This window comes from Bubalus bubalis, chromosome 11 (assembly GCF_019923935.1).
Source record: "Bubalus bubalis isolate 160015118507 breed Murrah chromosome 11, NDDB_SH_1, whole genome shotgun sequence".
Lineage (NCBI taxonomy): Eukaryota > Metazoa > Chordata > Mammalia > Artiodactyla > Bovidae > Bubalus > Bubalus bubalis.
In genome coordinates, this window is record NC_059167.1 from 60,632,385 (window position 1) to 60,651,066 (window position 18,682).

General features: G+C 42.4%; 3 protein-coding genes across 6 annotated transcripts; 1 reads left to right on the forward strand and 2 right to left on the reverse strand.

Moving 5' to 3' along the window:
- Positions 1–523: 523 nt before the first annotated feature.
- On the reverse strand, positions 524–3,111 carry MGAT2 (alpha-1,6-mannosyl-glycoprotein 2-beta-N-acetylglucosaminyltransferase). The gene has a single exon (XM_006063137.4). It carries the CDS (start codon positions 2,589–2,591, stop codon positions 1,251–1,253), a length of 1,341 nt encoding a protein of 446 aa, XP_006063199.2. The 5' UTR covers positions 2,592–3,111; the 3' UTR covers positions 524–1,250.
- A 26-nt stretch (positions 3,112–3,137) lies between these two features.
- RPL36AL (ribosomal protein L36a like) lies at positions 3,138–4,917 on the forward strand. Its single transcript, XM_006063136.4, has 2 exons — positions 3,138–3,286; positions 4,467–4,917. Exon 2 carries the CDS (start codon positions 4,498–4,500, stop codon positions 4,816–4,818), a length of 321 nt encoding a protein of 106 aa, XP_006063198.1. The 5' UTR covers positions 3,138–3,286; positions 4,467–4,497; the 3' UTR covers positions 4,819–4,917.
- Positions 4,918–7,458: 2,541 nt separating this feature from the next.
- Positions 7,459–18,410, reverse strand: LRR1 (leucine rich repeat protein 1). 4 transcript variants are annotated; one of them, XM_006063134.4, is made up of 4 exons: positions 17,875–18,168; positions 14,634–14,732; positions 11,323–12,044; positions 7,459–7,896 (listed from the first exon to the last, which is right to left on the reverse strand). In XM_006063134.4, exons 1-4 carry the CDS (start codon positions 18,085–18,087, stop codon positions 7,656–7,658), a joined length of 1,275 nt encoding a protein of 424 aa, XP_006063196.2. In that variant the 5' UTR covers positions 18,088–18,168; the 3' UTR covers positions 7,459–7,655. The 4 variants fall into 4 exon arrangements, with proteins under 4 accessions (XP_006063196.2, XP_044781073.2, XP_006063197.2 ...); XM_044925138.2 differs by lacking the exon at positions 14,634–14,732 and having other exon boundaries at positions 17,875–18,170; XM_006063135.4 differs by lacking the exon at positions 11,323–12,044 and having other exon boundaries at positions 7,738–7,896; positions 17,875–18,381.
- Between the last annotated feature and the right edge of the window lie 272 nt (positions 18,411–18,682).

Here is an 18,682-nt window from a genome sequence, read left to right on the forward strand (position 1 = left end):
TATATTTTTCAACCATGATGGGAATTATTTGATTCAGTAATAATTTTGTGACTGTCCATTAGGTACACAGTCTTTAGGTTGAAATGACTATTTGCAGTATCAACACAGAAATTAGTCTATGAGTATACTTTTGGTTGAATGCAATTATATATGTTAAGGGAAACTTACGTTAAATATGGAATAAATTTTAAGCCTGTTTCTTATTTACTTTGTTGTTTTAAAAAGTGCGATTTCTGGTAAAATAAAGCTGGCTCTAGAACATGTTTCACTTTGGCAGGACTGAACTTTGTTTCATTTCTGGCTGTATTTCACTTACACAGCAGCTTTTTATTGCTCATTATCTCTGCGTGGCTAATTTGAAAGCCAGTTTCCTCCAAAGGGAATGCACTGTTAAGAGCTGGGTTTTCTTTATTTCAAACTTACTTATACACTGTACAAATAAGATGTAATGCTAATTTTAAACCTTCCAGAGTATCTTTAGTGGACTTTGATGTAAAATTATTCTGAAAAATGATTAGGAACCTTTTTATGCAAAAACAAGTATTTTATTTTGGCAGCACTAAAAGAAAAAAAAAAATCACTGTATTTCTACATTGAGGTGAAAAGTGTTTAAACTTTCTTATCAGTCAAATACATTCCAAAAGAAAGTGTGTTCTATGCAGGTTCCAGAGCACAGGCAATTCTTAACACAATAATACAGGAATCTTTAATACTGAAAATGACTCTGTTCTGACAGGGTGTTTAACAAACATAATTTTCGAATTATAAAACCACTGAAGCAACCTCTTCCTAGTTACTGTGTCAAGAGTGAAGCTGGGCTTGTTACATTAATACTCTTATTAGTTTCACTGTAATACTTTTTACTGATATGACAATTTTAAATAAATTTTGCTGTACTTAAAATAAGTCTTGAAAGTGGAAAAGTGTACAAAGTTCCAGATAAAAAGATTAATAGATGCAATTTAAATAGTTTCCCTTCTTCTATCAACAATGATTACCTCTAGCAGATACACACTGAACTTTAAAACGCAATTCTCAAAATGAAAACTTGCGTTTTAAATCTTAATCAGACATTAAAGGAAAAGATGACTATATTTGGACAACTTTTACAAGAATTTTGTTGTTGTATTAAAGCAGAAACCAGTTCCTAAACCTTTTTATTCAATTGTATATCCTATTTGGACAAATATCAAAAATAGAAGACTGTCACTACTTTTGCTTTTGTAATTGTGATTTTTTTTTTTTTTTTTTTACTGCAGCCTTCTATAACTTTTACAGAGTTCATGGTCCCTAATATCGCCCCACCCTCCATTTTTCCTAGGTGGGGAAAGGGCTGTCATAAACTTCTCACTAATAGTTAGAGTTTCTGGAAACAGGTACTGTTTGTTATTATTTAAGAGTGACTCAAGTTGGGCACTCTGGGTGGCTGGTCTACAAGTTTTTTGGTGATGCATACCACAGTCTCCAGCATGAAAAATCCTAGGAACTTGAGGAACCAGCACTTTCCAGAATTTTGGAAGACAAGATACAGTCAAATATTGAAGGGTCCAGTCCCAGTTATAATCATCGTAAGTACAGAAAGTGTCTGTGCACTCAATCAGCTTCTGATAGGCTTCCCGGGTCAGGGCCAGACCCATATTGTGCTCTGTGGATTTCCACGTTTTCACATCTACCTTGTCAGCCACGTCATAGAAATTTCGAATGGCAGTATAGGTCCCCAGGGAGAGAACATCACACTCGGGGCACTCTAGCTGCTTTAATTTCCACATCTTTTTGAAGACATGGTAAAAGTCTGGGGCTAAGTAGTGATCCTCCTCTAGGAAAAGTATGAGGCCAGCATAGTCTCGAAGGACTTTGACCCTCTCCCATACAAAATGCAGCTTCCACCACCAGTGGTGTTTGGTTTGGGAGAACTTGGCCTCTCTATAATGGCCGAAGGAGTCGGGATATTCAGCATTAATGCATCCCATTCGCAAAGCTGCATTCTTCTCCATGTCTCTGGGGCAATCTCTGGGGTCTGTGCCCGGGAACTCGTTAGGGTACAACTGAATGCTGAAAGGAAAGAACACCTGCAGAACTGGACAGAAATCCACCCCAGCAATCAGCTGATTGATTTCGGTCGACCAGAAGTCATGGCTAAAGATGACGAGGACGTCGTCGATTCCCTGGGCTTTTCGAAGTGAGTCCAGCAGCAGTTTGAGGTATTCGGGCCGGTTGTGCACCTGGACCACCAGCGCCAGCTCTCGGGGGGTCCAGGAGCCGGCCTTATCTACATTCCTCAGCGTCTGGTCAAAGTTCAGCTGGTACACTAGGGACCGGTACCGCAGCGTCAGATTGTCCACCTCGGGCTGCGGGGCCGCGGCGACCAGTGGAGCCGCCGACTCGTTGGAGCCCCGGCGGATGCCCACCGACACGGCGGGATGGTCCCCGGCCCGGGCGCCCGCACCCCGCACGGGATCGGCGTCCAGCAGCGGCGGGGCGAGGGCCTCATTCTTCCTTTGTCGCCCATTGCTGCTCCAGAGGACGAAGCCGCAGGCGGCCACCACGAGCATCAACATCAGCACCTTCCGCTTATAGATGCGGAACCTCATGGTCTCCGGGGCCGGGAGCGCGAGCAGGCGGGCGGGCGGGGAAAGGAGCTAGCGGCTCCGGCGGGGAAGGGGCGGGCGGGCGGCGACCGTGGCGGTGGCCTGCAGCAGTCGGAACTGGCCCCCGCAGCTGCCCTCGCTAACTCATCCCGGGCCCCGGGGGTCCGGGGACCCGCAGGTTTTCAGCTCCTCCGCGCCGCCCGGGCTCCACACATCTTCACCTGGCAACTGCAGCTCGGGCAGCGGCCCCGCCGCTAGGAGCAGCGGCACGGCGTCGCTTCGGTCCTCTCCATTCAGCACCGGTCCGGGAAGAAGCCCGACGCGGCCCCGCTGTACCTCGACTCCGTTACCTGCGCCTCCAGCGGCCCAGCGTCCTCGGCCCTCTCATCTCTATGCGGCCCCGGACATCCGGGAACGAGAAACACAGCCTCGCTTGGCCTCACTCCGGCGGCGACTGTCCTGACAAGCAGAGACTCGCCCGCCGAGCGCCACGGCCTGGGGACCCACACCCCTCCGGCCCGCCCCTGGCTGTCGGTTGGCGCTTCCCGGACACGTCCGGAGACGCCTGGCCGTCGCTGCGCGCCACCTATTGGTTCGCAGCACTGCCGCTCAGGCTCAGTTCCTACTTCCGCCACGTCCCTCCCTTTCCGGTGAGGCGCGAGACGAGCGAGGCAGGAACGTGGACGTCGGGTCTCTCGGTAAGCCGGGTGCTGGGTGGTGGCTGTTACGGCGGAGCCTCCAGTGCTCAGGATTCGAGGCTGGGCCGGGCTGGGCCTGGTGAGCCCTATTAGGAGAGGGAGGGTGAGGCCCACCGCCTTGGTTAGTGGATTTCCAGAATTTACTTTTCCCTTCCGGAAAGGGCACTCGCATGGCGGCTGCTGGGCTTGGCGGCACTCATTAAGGACACGTCAGCCTTTAGGGCTTTTACGGGTGACGGTGCTCTGAAGGCAAAAGTGAAACTAGGCAGATGCAGTCCTCGAAGGGACTGGGCGGGCCGTGGCAGTCCGTGGCGGTGGCTCTACACCGCGCTCCGAGCCAGGCATGCCCGGGAACTAGAACATGGAGGGAAAGGGTGCGCTGAGAGTCGAAAATAAACTCTAGCCTCGGTCCTCTCTCTGCCGGAGAAAAGCACACCACTACGCTTTAGTTGTTGGGCAACCACGATAAATTAAGCCCCAAAGGATCCCACTTTGTTGTACGCGGGACTGACCGTACTGGGTGTCCCTGTTCTGCTGCTCTTGCTGTTTTTCAGTGAGTCTCATTCTGTAAATCTGTCACGCGAGTGTATGTTCCTCGGTTCTTTGTCTCGTCACAACGAAGATTTGGAGCGACGGACATTAAAGCCCTCGGCGCGTCACAGCTCTGGGTCTTGGACATACCGTGCTACAGCTCTTAGGCAAATCAGTGTTACAGCTCCATTTTATTTAGAAGATAGCAGGAGAATCCATCCTCAAAGCGTGAGGGCATGCCAACCCAAAGACTCGGAGAGGAGAGTGGAGGAGCGCGGAGGCGGGGGGTGGGGGGTGGGGGGCGGCGGTGTGGAGAGGGAGAGAAAGAGCGCAGGCATGCGGAAGAGAAAGAGAGTCAGTGAGAAAACGCTTTGGCTCCTCTTTTTGTTTTTTCTTCCACCTGGGCCTGCCCTATGCAAATTGGGCTTGGCCAGGAGTGCTGTTTGTTCTGCCTGAAGTCTTCACTCTGGTCCTCGGACCTTGTTTTTTAGCCACGGCCATTTTGGACTCCTTTTCCCTATTCTACCTACCTAACAAATCTAAGCATTCCAAAAAGTTGTGCACTTACTCATACGGAAAATGAGTACTTGGTGGATTTATACGTTGCTGTTTCAAGTGTTCTAACGTTTGCTCCTGTGTTTTACAACAGTTTGCACCGCGAAGACACCTCTACTGCAAAGATGGTCAACGTACCTAAAACCCGCAGGACTTTCTGTAAGAAGTGTGGAAAGCATCAGCCTCACAAAGTGACCCAGTATAAGAAGGGCAAAGATTCCCTGTATGCCCAGGGAAAGAGGCGCTATGATCGGAAGCAGAGTGGCTACGGTGGGCAAACCAAGCCAATTTTCCGGAAGAAGGCTAAAACCACCAAGAAGATCGTGCTGAGACTTGAATGCGTTGAGCCCAACTGTAGATCCAAGAGGATGCTGGCCATTAAGAGGTGCAAGCATTTTGAACTTGGAGGAGATAAGAAGAGAAAGGGCCAAGTGATCCAGTTCTAAGCTTTGGGATTCTTTTGTTCTTATGTTTTGAGAGGAAAATGTTGAAGTTACAGAAAAATTGCCTGAATGAGAATAAACACAGTGATATTCCTACTAAAATCTTTTGTATGTTTTACATTAGTTGCATGCCTAATATGGTTCTAAATTAAAATAGTGGTAAATTATTTGTGGGTTAAAGTTCATCGTCTTAAATTATTTAGATTTCGTTCCACAAGAACTGCAATTTTGTATTTATATATAAAGAAGATAGTCCCACCTCAAGTTTTCTAACTAGGTTATGGAGCTAAATCATGAAGGGAAAAACTGATGGTTTACTTTTTCAGGTCAATTTCAAATATATATTTATGTTGGGTGAATTCATAATTATGATTGATGAGCTGCTGGGGAAGTTCTTAATCAGATTTTGAAAAAAAGTAAATAACAAGTGCTCAGCCATTAAAAAGAATGAAATAATCCTGTTTGCAATAACATGGGTGGACCTGGAGATTATCATACTATGTGAAGTAAGTCAGAGAAAGACATACCATGGCTAAAAATGATACAAATGAATTTAAAATTTTACAAAACAGACTCAGATTGAGAATAAATTTCTGTTGGGGGGAAGGGATAGACTAGGAATTGGGGATTGACATGTACACACTGATAAATTTAAAACAGACAACCAACAAGGACCTACTGTATAGCACAAGGAATTCTGTTCAATATTCTGTAATGACCTAAGAAAATAATTTGAAAAATCCATGTATAACTGAATCACTTTGCTGTACACCTGAAACTAACACAATATTATTTGTGTTATGCGCCAATGTGAAATTAACACAATATTATTTGTGCTATGCTCCAATATGAAATTTTAAAAGTGAAGGGGATAAGCTAGACCTGTGTATAGTGGACTGAGTGAAACAGAGGATCCAAGTTGAAAAAATTAAAAGCTGACTGGGAATTCCCTAGTGTTCCAGTGGTTCGGACTCGGTGCTTTCATTGCTAATAACATTGGTTTAATCCCTGGTTGGGGAATTAATATCCCACAATGGCTGCCAAAAAAAACCCCCTGACTTTTCTGCAAGGGTACACTCCAGCAGGGACTACTAGCCACATATAGCTACTTAAATTAATGCAATGCCTCACTTATTACATTTATTGTTCAATAGCCACATGTGGCTAATGACCACCCTATTGGACAAGAGACAACAAACAATTCCATCAGTTTTTTGGACAGTACCTTTTTAGACCTCAGTCTTGAATGTAAGGTAGGAGTTGATAATGGACTTCTAACTACAAAAAGTTCTGAAGCTTGTGAAAAAAGCATGAGTTCATGACAACATAAATTCTTGTTTGAACCCTTTTGCGCATACTCTGGGGGGTACTCAAATTTTATAAATTGACTATGGGGAGGGTTGAGGAGGTAAACAACTTTGAATAAAACGGAAAGTTAGAATGAAAGAAGTGAGTCTAATAAACACATAAAGGCAAGAAAGAAAAAGGAGTTTGAATATTGAGTGAAAGAAATTGGGAAGGGGTATGGGTTATAAGAACAAATTCTGCTTTCTGTACATGAATTTTAAGTAGGCTAAGATGCTTACATGGAGATGGCTTGAAGAGAGGAAGAATGCAAAGGGCTGAAGTATAGGAATAAAATGTTTAGCACTTACTCCCAACATAGGCTATTATACCTGCATTTATTGATGAAAAAATTCTCTACAGGAACATGTAAAAATCAGGTAAGCACTGAATTACTTTTAAATATGTCCCCCCCAATCACTTTTTAAAGAACCATGTTTTTAAAGAAAGTTACTAAAATTTTATAATATTTTTGGTCAGTATCTCAGTAATTTATGAGTTTAGGAAATCCTAAGATTCTTATAAAATTCTTAGTTTTAAGACCAAAAGTTGGTGTATAGCATAAGGAGCTCAACTTGGTGCTCTGTGATGACCTAGAGGCGGTGGGAGGCTCAAGAGTGAGGAGATATATGTGTACATAAAGACTCCTACGGACAGAGGAGCTTGGCGGGCTACATTGCAAAGAGTGACAAGACTGAGTAACTCACACAATATAACAACAGCTAATTCACTATGTTGTACAGCAGAAACTAACAACACTGTAAAGCAGTTATACTCCAATTTAAAAAAAACCTGACCAACAGAAAAAGAACCACCCTCATACAATACAGACTTAATCAGTAAAAAAGTGGCAATTTTCTCCTATTCCTATCCAACACCAAAACCTTATTCCAACCCTAAAAATGGAAAAACTTAAAAATCACAACAAAGATTATGTGATTAATATAAAACTTTTAAAGGCGGAAGTCTATTTGTCCAAAACAACTTCTACTTTATGTGTGGTGAATATAAAATTCTGTATATAGAAAAATATACCTGAAAATACAAGTGTTTAAAAACATATGTAGTTTCATATTGAACAAATTTTCACTACAATTTAGACTGTATTAGTCCAAAGTATATTTCTATATATAGAAACTCAATTTAACTTAAATGCAAGACAAAAATTGATTAAGAAAATTCTATGAACAGAGTGGTTGGGATCAATATCTGTCTAACATTAAAAGATAACCCCACAACTAGAAATACTAAGCCAAAATCAACACAAGTGTGATAAACTGATAAAAGTTAACACCACAATAAAATTAACCAGGTTTTAATGAAATTAAGGTTTTACAATCAAATGATTGAAAATGTTAGACACCACACATTCTTCCCCTCATTCAAGTATACAAAATCCGTGGAAAGCTGCCCTTTCTCCAATTTGACATTTAAACCATAATTGAATCCCAAATTAGTCGGAGACTAAATGGAATTTCTTTTTGTGGTATCACCTATTACTTGAACATATCACAAGAATTTACATAACAGGCTAGAGAACAGAAGTAAGAAATAATGGGTGCTTCAGTACCACCCATATTATCTACTAAGACCACAGTGTGAGCAACAGAGTGTAGATTCATGGTAGTAGTTCCTTGAATAAAACTGCTTATACTGTATCTTCCACAAACACAGGTTTTTGCAGTATCCAAATCTTGACAAAGATGGAAAGGAATGATATGAGAGCCGTATGGAATCCTATTGGAAAAAAAATTTTAAAGATATTTTTTAATGATTCAAAACTTCATGTATTAGGACATGAATTATTAGACACTGAATTATAACCATGAGACAATAAAATTACTCTATTAATTCAGTATATTGTTTTTATTTTCCAAACTGGTACAAATGGGAAAAATATACTAAATAACAGCGTATGACATAAGCCTAAGAGGATCTATACTACATAAAGTAGTTACCTTTTAGTATTGCCACTTAATAGTATAACCCACTGAATACAAGGAAAGAGTCATCGGTCCTTTATATAATTATACTGTATGACCAGTGTAACATAATTTAAATGTATGGCTCTCTCATACAATTCCTATAAATGGTAATGAGAGAATTTCTCAGTTCTATCTGTGAAGAAACATTTATTTAAATAAATACATATACACTCCTAGGCATCAAGTGTTCAAAAGAGAATCCTAAACTGTGTGAAACAAATTTTTTAAATGTGATATTAGTTTTACTTTACTAAAGCAAGCAAGGGTCCTAACTGTGCTTAAATTAAGTCATCCACCCTCTTACTTAAAACTTGAGTGGCCCCCAATACAATTGCTCTCACCCTGCATAACACTGAGACAATCTTGAGATTGCCTGCCCAGTGCCCAGATCTCTCCTGCACCTAAACACAATCATACCCCAAGCGCTTTGTGTCTCCCACATGCTTTTCTTTATTCTTTCTCTAGTACATGGGCTGGCACATTAACAGGTGTTCAGATCTTTTGCAACAAGTAAAACCTACTATTATAATTTAAACTGGTGCTGTTTTGTTTTGCCACACAGCATGTGGGATCTTAGTGCCCTGACCTGTGCCCCCTGCACTGGAAGTACAGTCTTAACCACTGGACCTCCGAGGAAGTTCCTAAACTGGTGTTTAAAACCCTAGTAGAAAAGTGCACATCAAATCAAAAATAGTGGCTTATTTACTTAAAGGATGGGATTGACTTTGTTTACAATTTTTCATTTTTTCCACATGTACTAATCTGTTAACTTGTGTAAGTAACTTTAAAAAAAAAAAACAAAACCACTTACTTATATTCCAGGCTTTTGGTTATAGACTAAGAAAAACAGGAAACAGTTAAAAACTGTATTTTCTACCCAATGTAAGTCCCCACATATTTTTCTAAGACTATAACTTCAACAGCTAAATAGCAGAGATTGTTCTCATGGCTTTGGATCTATATTCTTAAACCAAGGGAGCTGGAAATTTGAAAAATTATACTTCAGTAAAGATCAGAGTCATCCTAGCCAATTTATGATCCTTTCAAGTTATCAGTGACCATTTACAGTATTTCTCACTTGGACATAATTTTCAAATTTGAATAAATACGTTCTTTTTTTTCATATGTAAGTCTCAGAGAAAGCAAAGAACAAGACACTTGGGAGTGGTTTATTGCCAAAAGACACCATTTAGAGTTATCTCAAATCAGCGGTTTTAACCTGAATCATGAGTATTACTTCTGGAGATTTAAAAAAATCTATGACACACAGTAGGGGCCCATCTCTGGAGATTCTGAACTAGTTGATCTGAGGTAGAATCTAGGACCTATATGACCAGATCTAGGTATGTATTTCACATCTATATTATTTAGAAGTTCCTCTACAACTCATGTGGAGAAGGCAATGGCACCCCACTCCAGTACTCTTGCCTGGAAAATCCCATGGACGGAGGAGCCTGGTGCGCTGCAGTCCATGGGGTTGCTAAGAGTTGGACACGACTGAGCGACTTCACTTTCACTTTTCACTTTCATGCACAGGAGAAGGAAATGGCAACCCACTCTAGTGTTCTTGCCTTGATAATCCCAGGGACGGGGGAGCCTGGTGGGCTGCTGTCTATGGGATCACAGAGTTGGACACGACTGAAGAGACTTAGCAGCAGCAGCAGCTACAACTAATGATAACACAATTAATGATTTTTAATTTGCCAAATAAGCAAATTACATGTATTTATAAATCCAGTGAGTATTTATTGAGACCTATTATGAACCAGGCACTGTTCTTGGCACTTACGTGTACTGTCACTTGAGAGAGAATTTTAAACTCCTAGTTAAGAGTCAATACCTTAAACCAGCAGTCCTCAAGTGTGGTCCCCTGACCAGCATTATCAGCATCTCCTTGGAACTTGTTAGAGATGCAGTTTCTTCATCCCCACGACAAATTTACTGAATAAGAATCTCTGAGGGTTGGGACCAGCAATCTGCTTTAGTTAAGTACTGTGTTACAAGAAGCATGATTGGTGATGCATTCCTCAACTTTCAAGGATAACTGCCTTAAAACAATAATAAGCCCTTAGTTACTTTTGGTGGTGGTGGTGGTTTAGTAACTAAGTCGTGTCTGACTCTTGTGACCCCCATGGACGGTAGCCTACCAGGCTCCTCCGTCCATGGGATTCTCCAGGCAAGAATACTGGAGTGGGTTGCCATTTCCTTCTCCAGAGAATCTTCCCAATCCAGGAATCAAACCCAGGTCTTCTGCATTGCAGGCAGATTCTTTACCAACTAAGCTACAAGGGTAGCCCAAGTTACTTTTAGAGCCTTAGTATTCAAGTGTAAATCATGACCTAGCAGCCTCACCTTGAATGCAGTTTAAAAAGCAGATCTCCACTTCAGACCTCTAAAACAAAATCTGCTAAACAAGACTCCCAGGGATGTGATGAATATTAAAATTTGAGAAGTAAGCCAAGGCTCTTAATCCTAGCTAGCTGTACATTAGAAACACCTGGATAGTTAAAAGAAAAAAAATACTCAGTCCTACTCCCAAACATTCTGACTTAATAAGTCTTGGGTGGGGACTAACCACCAGAATTTTTTAAAGCTCCTTGCTGCTGCTGCTAAGTCGCGTCAGTCATGTCCGACTCTGTGCGACCCTATAGACAGCAGCCCACCAGGCTCCCCGGTCCCTGGGATTCTCAAGGCAAGAACACTGGAGTGGGTTGCCATTTCCTTCTCCAATGCAGGAAAGTGAAAAGTGAAAGTGAAGTCGCTCAGTCATGTCCAACTCTTAGCGACCCCATGGACTGCAGCCTACCAGGCTCCTCCGCCCATGGGATTTTCCAGGCAAGAGTACTGGAGTGGGGTGCCATTGCCTTCTCTTTTAAAGCTTCTTAGGTAATTCTAATGTGAAGTAAAATCTGAGAACCACTGCTTTAGGATAAGAGCACTTAAGCTAGGGATGATGAAGAAGGAAGACTGGCTTGGGTTTCAGTGGGTGTCTATGAGCATTACAAAGTTTACCTGTGTTTATTCATATGCCCATTCTTCTAGACCCATAACTTTTGTCATTTCTTTTTAAAAGAAGGCCACTGGAGCAAAGGGTCAGATTGTGCATAGTATAAACAGCTATGTTAAAGACTTAACTCTTGAGAATGATGAAAATACCATGATGTTATCAAAGGCTTACCTATTATATAATATGGTTTGTGCAGAAGATTCCAGTAAAGTTAATGGCATTTGCAGGTGTATAACTGGAAGGACTTTCGGTTGTTCAAAAGTATTTCCAAAAAGATCCAAGTACTCAAGGGATAAATTTTTAAATTCACTAGGCAAAAATGGAAGCTTATTTCGAGCTGCTGACAAAAACCGCAGGTTCCTCAGTTGTCCCATCTTGAAAGGAAGTCGAATCAATTCATTATCATCAAGTTTTAAATATGTAAGTTCTCGGAGCTGGCAAAACTGCACAGGGAGTGCCTTAATTTTGTTCTTGCTGATATCCAAACTCTGAAGTGACTTCTGGAGTGTAGACTGACACAAGGCTACACTAAATGATTCCAAGTGGTTATCATTCAGGTTAAGTTCTTGAAGGTGGATGAGGTCTCCAATTGTAGCTGGAAGCTTTTTTATATGGTTATGACTCAGGTCTAACTTCCTAAGGTTTTTTAAGCAAAGCATACGCATATCAACCCGAACAAGCCCACAATAAGAAGTCTGAAGATGTTCCAGAGAATAGGGGAAGTTCTTGCTTAGAGGATAGTCCTTTTTGGATGTGATAACCATTTTAGTTTTAAATTTTTCAAATTCTGAAGTCTTCACTGGTGTGAGGGTTGAAAGTGGTGCCTCAACATCACAGCCTCTATGAGCCAGTCGCACAGCTGAAAGGAAACCCTTTAGACTGCTGGAATTGGCCTGAAGATGTAAAAGTAGGTTGTACAATTATAAATTCCATTTTAGGTAATACATGCATGCTAATTCATCCTAAACAAACGTGGTGAAGTTGTATATGTAAATCATGCAATTATTTATTGAAAATTACTAAATTGTTTTCAGTATTCTATTTTCACTAAATTTAATTACATATACAAAAATTTTTAAAGGTTTTGAAAAAATTATGTTGACACACTCTAAATAAAACTGTTCACAGGGGGAACCATATAAGCATACAATAAAACAGGAAAACATGAAGATTCCACTGAAGACTTGGATTTAAGATGAACTGACCCATCAACTATAATCCAATAAAATTTTTTTAAAAAGTTACTTAACCTTAGTAACCAAAAGAAAATGAAAAGATGAACTGACTCAAATCTCTGGTGCCTCAGAGACAGACTGAAGTAGTGCTGTACAGTACAACATACCCAGGGGGGTTATTCACGAAGACTAGGAATTGCGAAAAGCAATAGCCCTGTCAAAAGCAAGGCCAAGGACTTCCCTAGTGGTGCAGTGGATAAGAATCTGCCTGCCAATGCTGGGGACATGGGTTCTATCCCTGGACCGGGAAGATTCCACATGCTGCAGAGCAACTAAGTCCAAGAGCTACTACTGAGCCCACAGGTCACAACTACTGAAACCCACTCGCCTAGAGTCTGTGCTCCACAAGAGAAGTCACTACAGGGAGATGCCCATGCACTGCAACTCTCAACACAGCCAAAAATAAAATAAGTAAAAATTATATATATATATATATATATATATATATATCAAGAAACTTTTAAAAATAAAAAAAAGGCAGGTGTAACTTAGCACTTATTGCCAAAAGCAAGTAACAACACATCAAAAGCAAGAGACCGCTTTCAGCTGGACAGAGAAATCACTATTAAAGTGATATGTGAATTAAGTCAGCAATAAAAATACTTCCTGGATACTTTAGAAGTTTCAAAACCTTTCTATCTGAAGGACTAGCGAACTTTCAGCAAGTTTGGGAAACTAAGTATTTGGTTGGGATGTGGGAGCTTTGCAGAGGAGTAGAAGAGTAGAAATACTGTATGGCTATAGAGTATAAATGAGTACCCTTGATGCCAGGGTAAGGAGGACAGAATGATCAAGCTGTGGGAGATCACTGAAGAATTTTGAGTTGAGAATTACGTAACAAGAGCTACATATTATTCTCGCAGCAATATACATGGTGAAGGGGAGTGAGGAAAGTCTGGTGACCTGGGTTAAGTAGGTCCAGCAGAAGGACCTACTTGGGAGTTACACACATTAAAGGGAGCTGTGGTAACAGAAAGCATGTATGGCAGAGAGCAGGCAGAGGATGGGAATAAAGTCTTCACTCCCAGGATAGAAAAAAGGTTGCCAAGAAACAGGAAACAAAGGAGCGGAGAAGAAAACTGAAGATAAACCAGCACAGTGCCCTATCACAGGTGGCAAGAAAGAAAAGTTATTATGAAGAGAGTGGTCATTAGTGTCAAATTCTACAGAGCTCAAAAAGGATGAGTAATCATGGCAATGTGATTAGCAGATAGGAAGAGATCACTGACCTTTGACAGTGTTTTATGAATAAACCAGTGAAGCAAAAGTGAAGTCAAGTCAAGTCGCTCAGTTGTGTCTGACTCTTTGCGATCCCATGGACTGTAGTCTACCAGGTTTCTCTGTCCATGGGATTTTCCAGGCAAGAGTACTGGAGTGGGTTGCCATTTCCTTCTCCAGGGGATCTTCCTGTCCCAGGGATCGAACCCAGATTCTCCTGCATTGCAGGCAGACACTTTACCCTCAGAGCCACCAGGGAAGCCCAAACCAGTGAAAGTAGAGGTCAAAAGAGATACTGAGAAAGTGGACAGCTTTAGCCTCAACTTTCTAGAAATTTGTCTCTTTTATTCTAATTGGTAGGACTCTCAGCTTGTTTGTAGGTAGAAGGAGTCAGTGGCAGGACAGGCTGATTAGCAAGAGAAAATGAAAAACCAGAACAGGAGGAGGTAGGACAAAAGCGCCTCCATTCAATAAAACAGCTTAAACAGTTATTAAACTTTAAATGTTTACAAAGCATCGACTTGGGGTCAAGGATAAAGGCAAATGCAAGGTCACAGCTCCTACCCTCTGGGAAGGGAAAAAAGGAAAAAGCGAGATAAGGCAAAGAAGAAAACAGTTTCTTATCTTAATGGTTTATGTATTTAAAAAAATGATTATAGTAAGTAAAATATCCCCTAAAGTGTTTCTAATTGTATTTTATCCATTTTTTTTAACACCAAATTTAGATTTGTTGCCTGTGATTCAGCTGGCAAGATGCAGACCTGTGCCACCTGCTTATAGAGTTCTAAGAACACCCTGAGGCTCCATCTTGGGCACAGAAGCAAAATCAGTTTTCCTTCTCATTCTGGGCAACTTCTCTAAGACTGACTCTGCTCTTTTCAAGGCCACACAAGCAAGCCAGGGAAGCTGTCATCATTTCCTCAAACATGCCTACAAGTGCCTGTCTCTGTTCAGCTCTGTGGGAGATCAGGCTCCTAACACAGCCTCTATTCTCTTTACAGTAAACGAACCTACGCATTAATACCATACCTTACTGAGACAGATATCCACAGGAGGCTCCTTTAAGCGAACAGTGGCTTTCCCCTCATCCACAAATTTGGTGAAGAACTGCTCAATATTCTCCTTTAGCTGCTTAAAACCAATGGGGGAGGGGGGGGAGGAGGGAAGAAAATTACAAAACCAGGTACTGTTATTCAGTATTTATTACACCTGCAATATGCCACTTTGCCAGGTTCAGTTTGGCTTTTAGACCTTACATTTGGGTGCTTTGTTGTTTTAAGATTTAAAGGTTTTTGTTTGATTGGTTTTGGGGGTATTTACACTCCTTATCCAGCTTTGGGTAAGATACAATTGTTCTACCTGTCCAGTAACTCTTCCTTCCTCAAGAACAGAATCCCCCTTTGTTTGTGAAGAATGCTTCTTCTCTCCCATTCTAACTCTGGGTGTAGTAAGAGTTGCCAATAGTAGTTACCTGCTTTCTTAACTTCAGTCTATTAGCCTGGGGTAGGCATGCCTCCCACAAGATATAAACTTGATGAAGCAGAAATCATGTCTCCTTTGTTCAGTATTATTTTCCCAGAGCCAGAAGAGTGACTAACATATAATAGCTGCTCAATAATTTTTAATAACTGATGTTGCTTCTACTGAAGGCTTTAACAACTATTTATTAAGAAGCCACTATGTACCAGGCACTGTGACAGGGTGCTGGGGACAACAGTGGTAAGTAAGACCAGCATGGTAATTACACTTATCAAGTTGCCAATTTCATGACAGAAAGTTTATTAAACAAGTAATTATAAGCATAACAAATATTAAGACAAGGAAATACAGGCTGCTATAAGACCTTATATAGGAAAGGAGTCTTACCTGGTCTGGGGGTATGAAAGAGAACCAAAATGAGCAAGAAATGGATTAAGATGTTAAGCAAGTGAAGATACTGAGGGGAGGAGAGGGAGGTAGTATATAAATAAAATGGAATAGTGTGCAAAGCCTTGAAGGTAAGAGAGTTTGGCAACTGTGAGGAGGTGAAAGACATTCAGTATGCCTGGAAGATCCAGTGAAAAGAGGCAGGTGAGTGTAGAGAGGTAAACGGAGATTAGATGAATATTCAGTGGATATTACTATTAGATCTACATTTTGAAAAGTTCCCTTTAACTACAAAGTTTAATAATGAACTTTGGGAGAGGGGAGAATGGGATGGAGGAAAGACAATGGTAGAGGTAAAAAGATCCTTTAAGAAACCAGCCAGGCAAGGGACAATGGTGGTTTAGGCTACACCTGGGATGGAAGGGGGTATGAAAATACGAAAGTTACCCAGGAAGCAGAATTGAAAGAATTCAATAATACATTGGATATGGGGAAGGAAAAGCCTTTAAGGTTCCTGGAGAGGGACAGAATACTACTTAAAGGAGTTGCAGAACACTATCAGAAAAGCTGGGATAGGGGTGGCAAGGAAAATTAATCTGGAGGTATTCTGAGTTTGAAATACTGTGACACAACCAAATGAAGCTTTCCAGTAGGCAGCTGGTTCAAGTTGGAAATTAAGGGAGAGGACTAGCAAAAGATACAGATTTGGAAATCAGTCAGATGGATGACAGCGTCATGGGACAGAAAAGTAGAAGGTTGTAAGAAAGAGCCCCAAGGTGCTTCCACACTCAGCACTAATTCCTACTCCTCAAGGCCAAGACCAAACCACCTTAACTAACAAATAAATGTTTACCTGACACCTACTATGTCCCAAGCCCTGTGGCACCACCTCTTCCACAAAACTTTCTCAAAGACTTGAATCAGAATTCATTTCATTTTTAATATTATACTATATAATACCACTCTGCTTCTACCTTTATTACAGCAATTATAGCCCACCTTTGTAAGTGGTGATTTCTGTTTTTCCCTCTCTAGTCTTGGAAAAACAGGTCCTATCATATCTATCCAGCATTGCACCCTGCACACACACTAAGTTTTCAACTAGTGGTTTACAATAAAATTTTTGTTAGGATTTTCAGCTACTGACCTTAGCACAGCGGAAGTTTTAAAGGAGAGATCATAACAGACTCTTAAAACAGTACCTAAGGTGGGCATGAAAAGATAGGTTTTAGGGAGGTCAACAGGGAAAAAAGGGAGACCCAATTCTGGTTATGAGTTTGCTTCTCTCACCTAACAGTTTTCTAATATTTAAAATTTGGTGACAGAAGTCCTTTCCATTTGAAAAATTACATGAGTTGATTCCACTGGAAGAGGGTAATTATTTAGACTTTCAACTACTTACACAAACATTTACATGGCTCTGAATGAAACAGCAATAACTCTTCCTCAACTAAGAGTATTTACTGAGGATACAACACTGTAAGGGAAACAATCCCAGAAATTGTATAAAACCCAGTCAAGAGTTAGATGCAAAGAGGGTGATGAATCACCCCTCAATTTTATGATAGTAGGTACAAGGGTATTCCAGTCATTTTCACAAAAGAACGTGCCTGGGAATCAAGGTAAAAGGATTTTATAAATCTTGTGCTTTAAAAATTCAATTCCCAACTTCTTCTAGAGGGTTTACTACTGGTATGTAGATACAAAAAAGCCTTGTACCTAACAAATCAAAACTTAGGAAATTAAACAGTTAAGAAAGAGCAAGAGATGCAGTAGCCAAGAATTTTAATAAAATTATCAAGTTGCAACCCAAGCATCACTGCTTTACTACTGTACTAATCGGGAAGATCCCCTGAAGTAGGAAATGGTAACCCACTCCAGTATTCTTGCCTGGAAAATCCCATGGACAGAGGGGCCTGGCGGGCTGCAGTCCCTGGGGTCGCAATGAGTCGGACACGACTGAAGCGACTGAGCACAGCACAATCTGGCCTAACGACCTTAGATGCATCCCACAAAGCCTTAAAAACAAACAAACAAATTTAGCGAAGAAACTGGGAGAAACAGAATCTACTGAACCAAAGTGTAGTCATTTTACGGTTCTCCCAAACTGGACTGATGCTACACGCAGGCCGAAATTTCAAAAGCATTAAAGGGGCAGAGTTGCTATCTACTACTAAGCAGCAAGGCTGTCAATAAAGTCGCAGAAATAGGTAAGAAAATTAAGAAGTGACTCTTAAAATTTTTCCGCCTTCGGGCCGGTAGGGAGACGCCAGGGTTCGGGTGATGGTGGGGTTCAGGGGCCGGACGCTCGGCAACCCCCAAGACGGAGTCCAGCTGGGGAAACAGTCGGGCGCTTAGGGCAAGAACGCCTGGCTGCCACCCCTGACCCGCCGGCTCCACGCACCTCATAGCGGGTCCCGCGCCTGTCCTTCAGGGTGGAAATGAACAAACAGGCGGGGTGACGGCCGCCCCGCTCGCCTCCCGCTCGGGGACCCGGCGGAGTCCTGGGCGCCTGCTGACAAAGGCTTAACACCGCCCGGACGCCCTTGCCCCGGTTCCTCAGCCCCAAGGCCGGCAAATGCCGGCTGACCACCTCCACCTCGCAATGCAGCTTCATTCCGCCGGGACGCCAGCCACCGGCTCCCACCACTCGGTTTAAAACTTCCCCCTTCCCGCCCCGCCGCGCCGCCGCCGGGGCCCTCGAGCGCGGGCTGTCCAAAGATCTGCCTGTCGGCACGCGGTGCGAGATCCCCGTTTCTTCGGGCAGCGGCTCCACGAGTCCTGCGGTGGCAGACGGGGTACCCTCTCCCGTGCAGGACCAAGTCTGCACTGTGGCTGCGGACCGCGGACACCGACCGCCGGAGGATCCGGCTCGCGCCTTCCGAACCCGGCGATCGGCGGGGGCGCCACGTCCTTTCCCGGGAGCGCGCGCTGACAATCCCAGTGTAATACTTTGGGGCCGAGTCCTAGTTTCCACTGCTGACAGTTCACACGTTGCCCGCACACGTGGGGTCTTTGAGTTTCCCAAGAAAGGCCGTAGTTCCTGTGTTTTGGGGGGAGTCTTTTTGCCTACCCAGCTTTGCGAGTTGCCTACTGCCAGCTGCGGCGCTGATAGGCTGGTGTTTTGTTTTGGGTGCCCTGGAGGTGACAATTGCCACATCAGAAGGGAACTTAATATGACAATATTTCTCTTGGATAAATGGTGGAGAGGG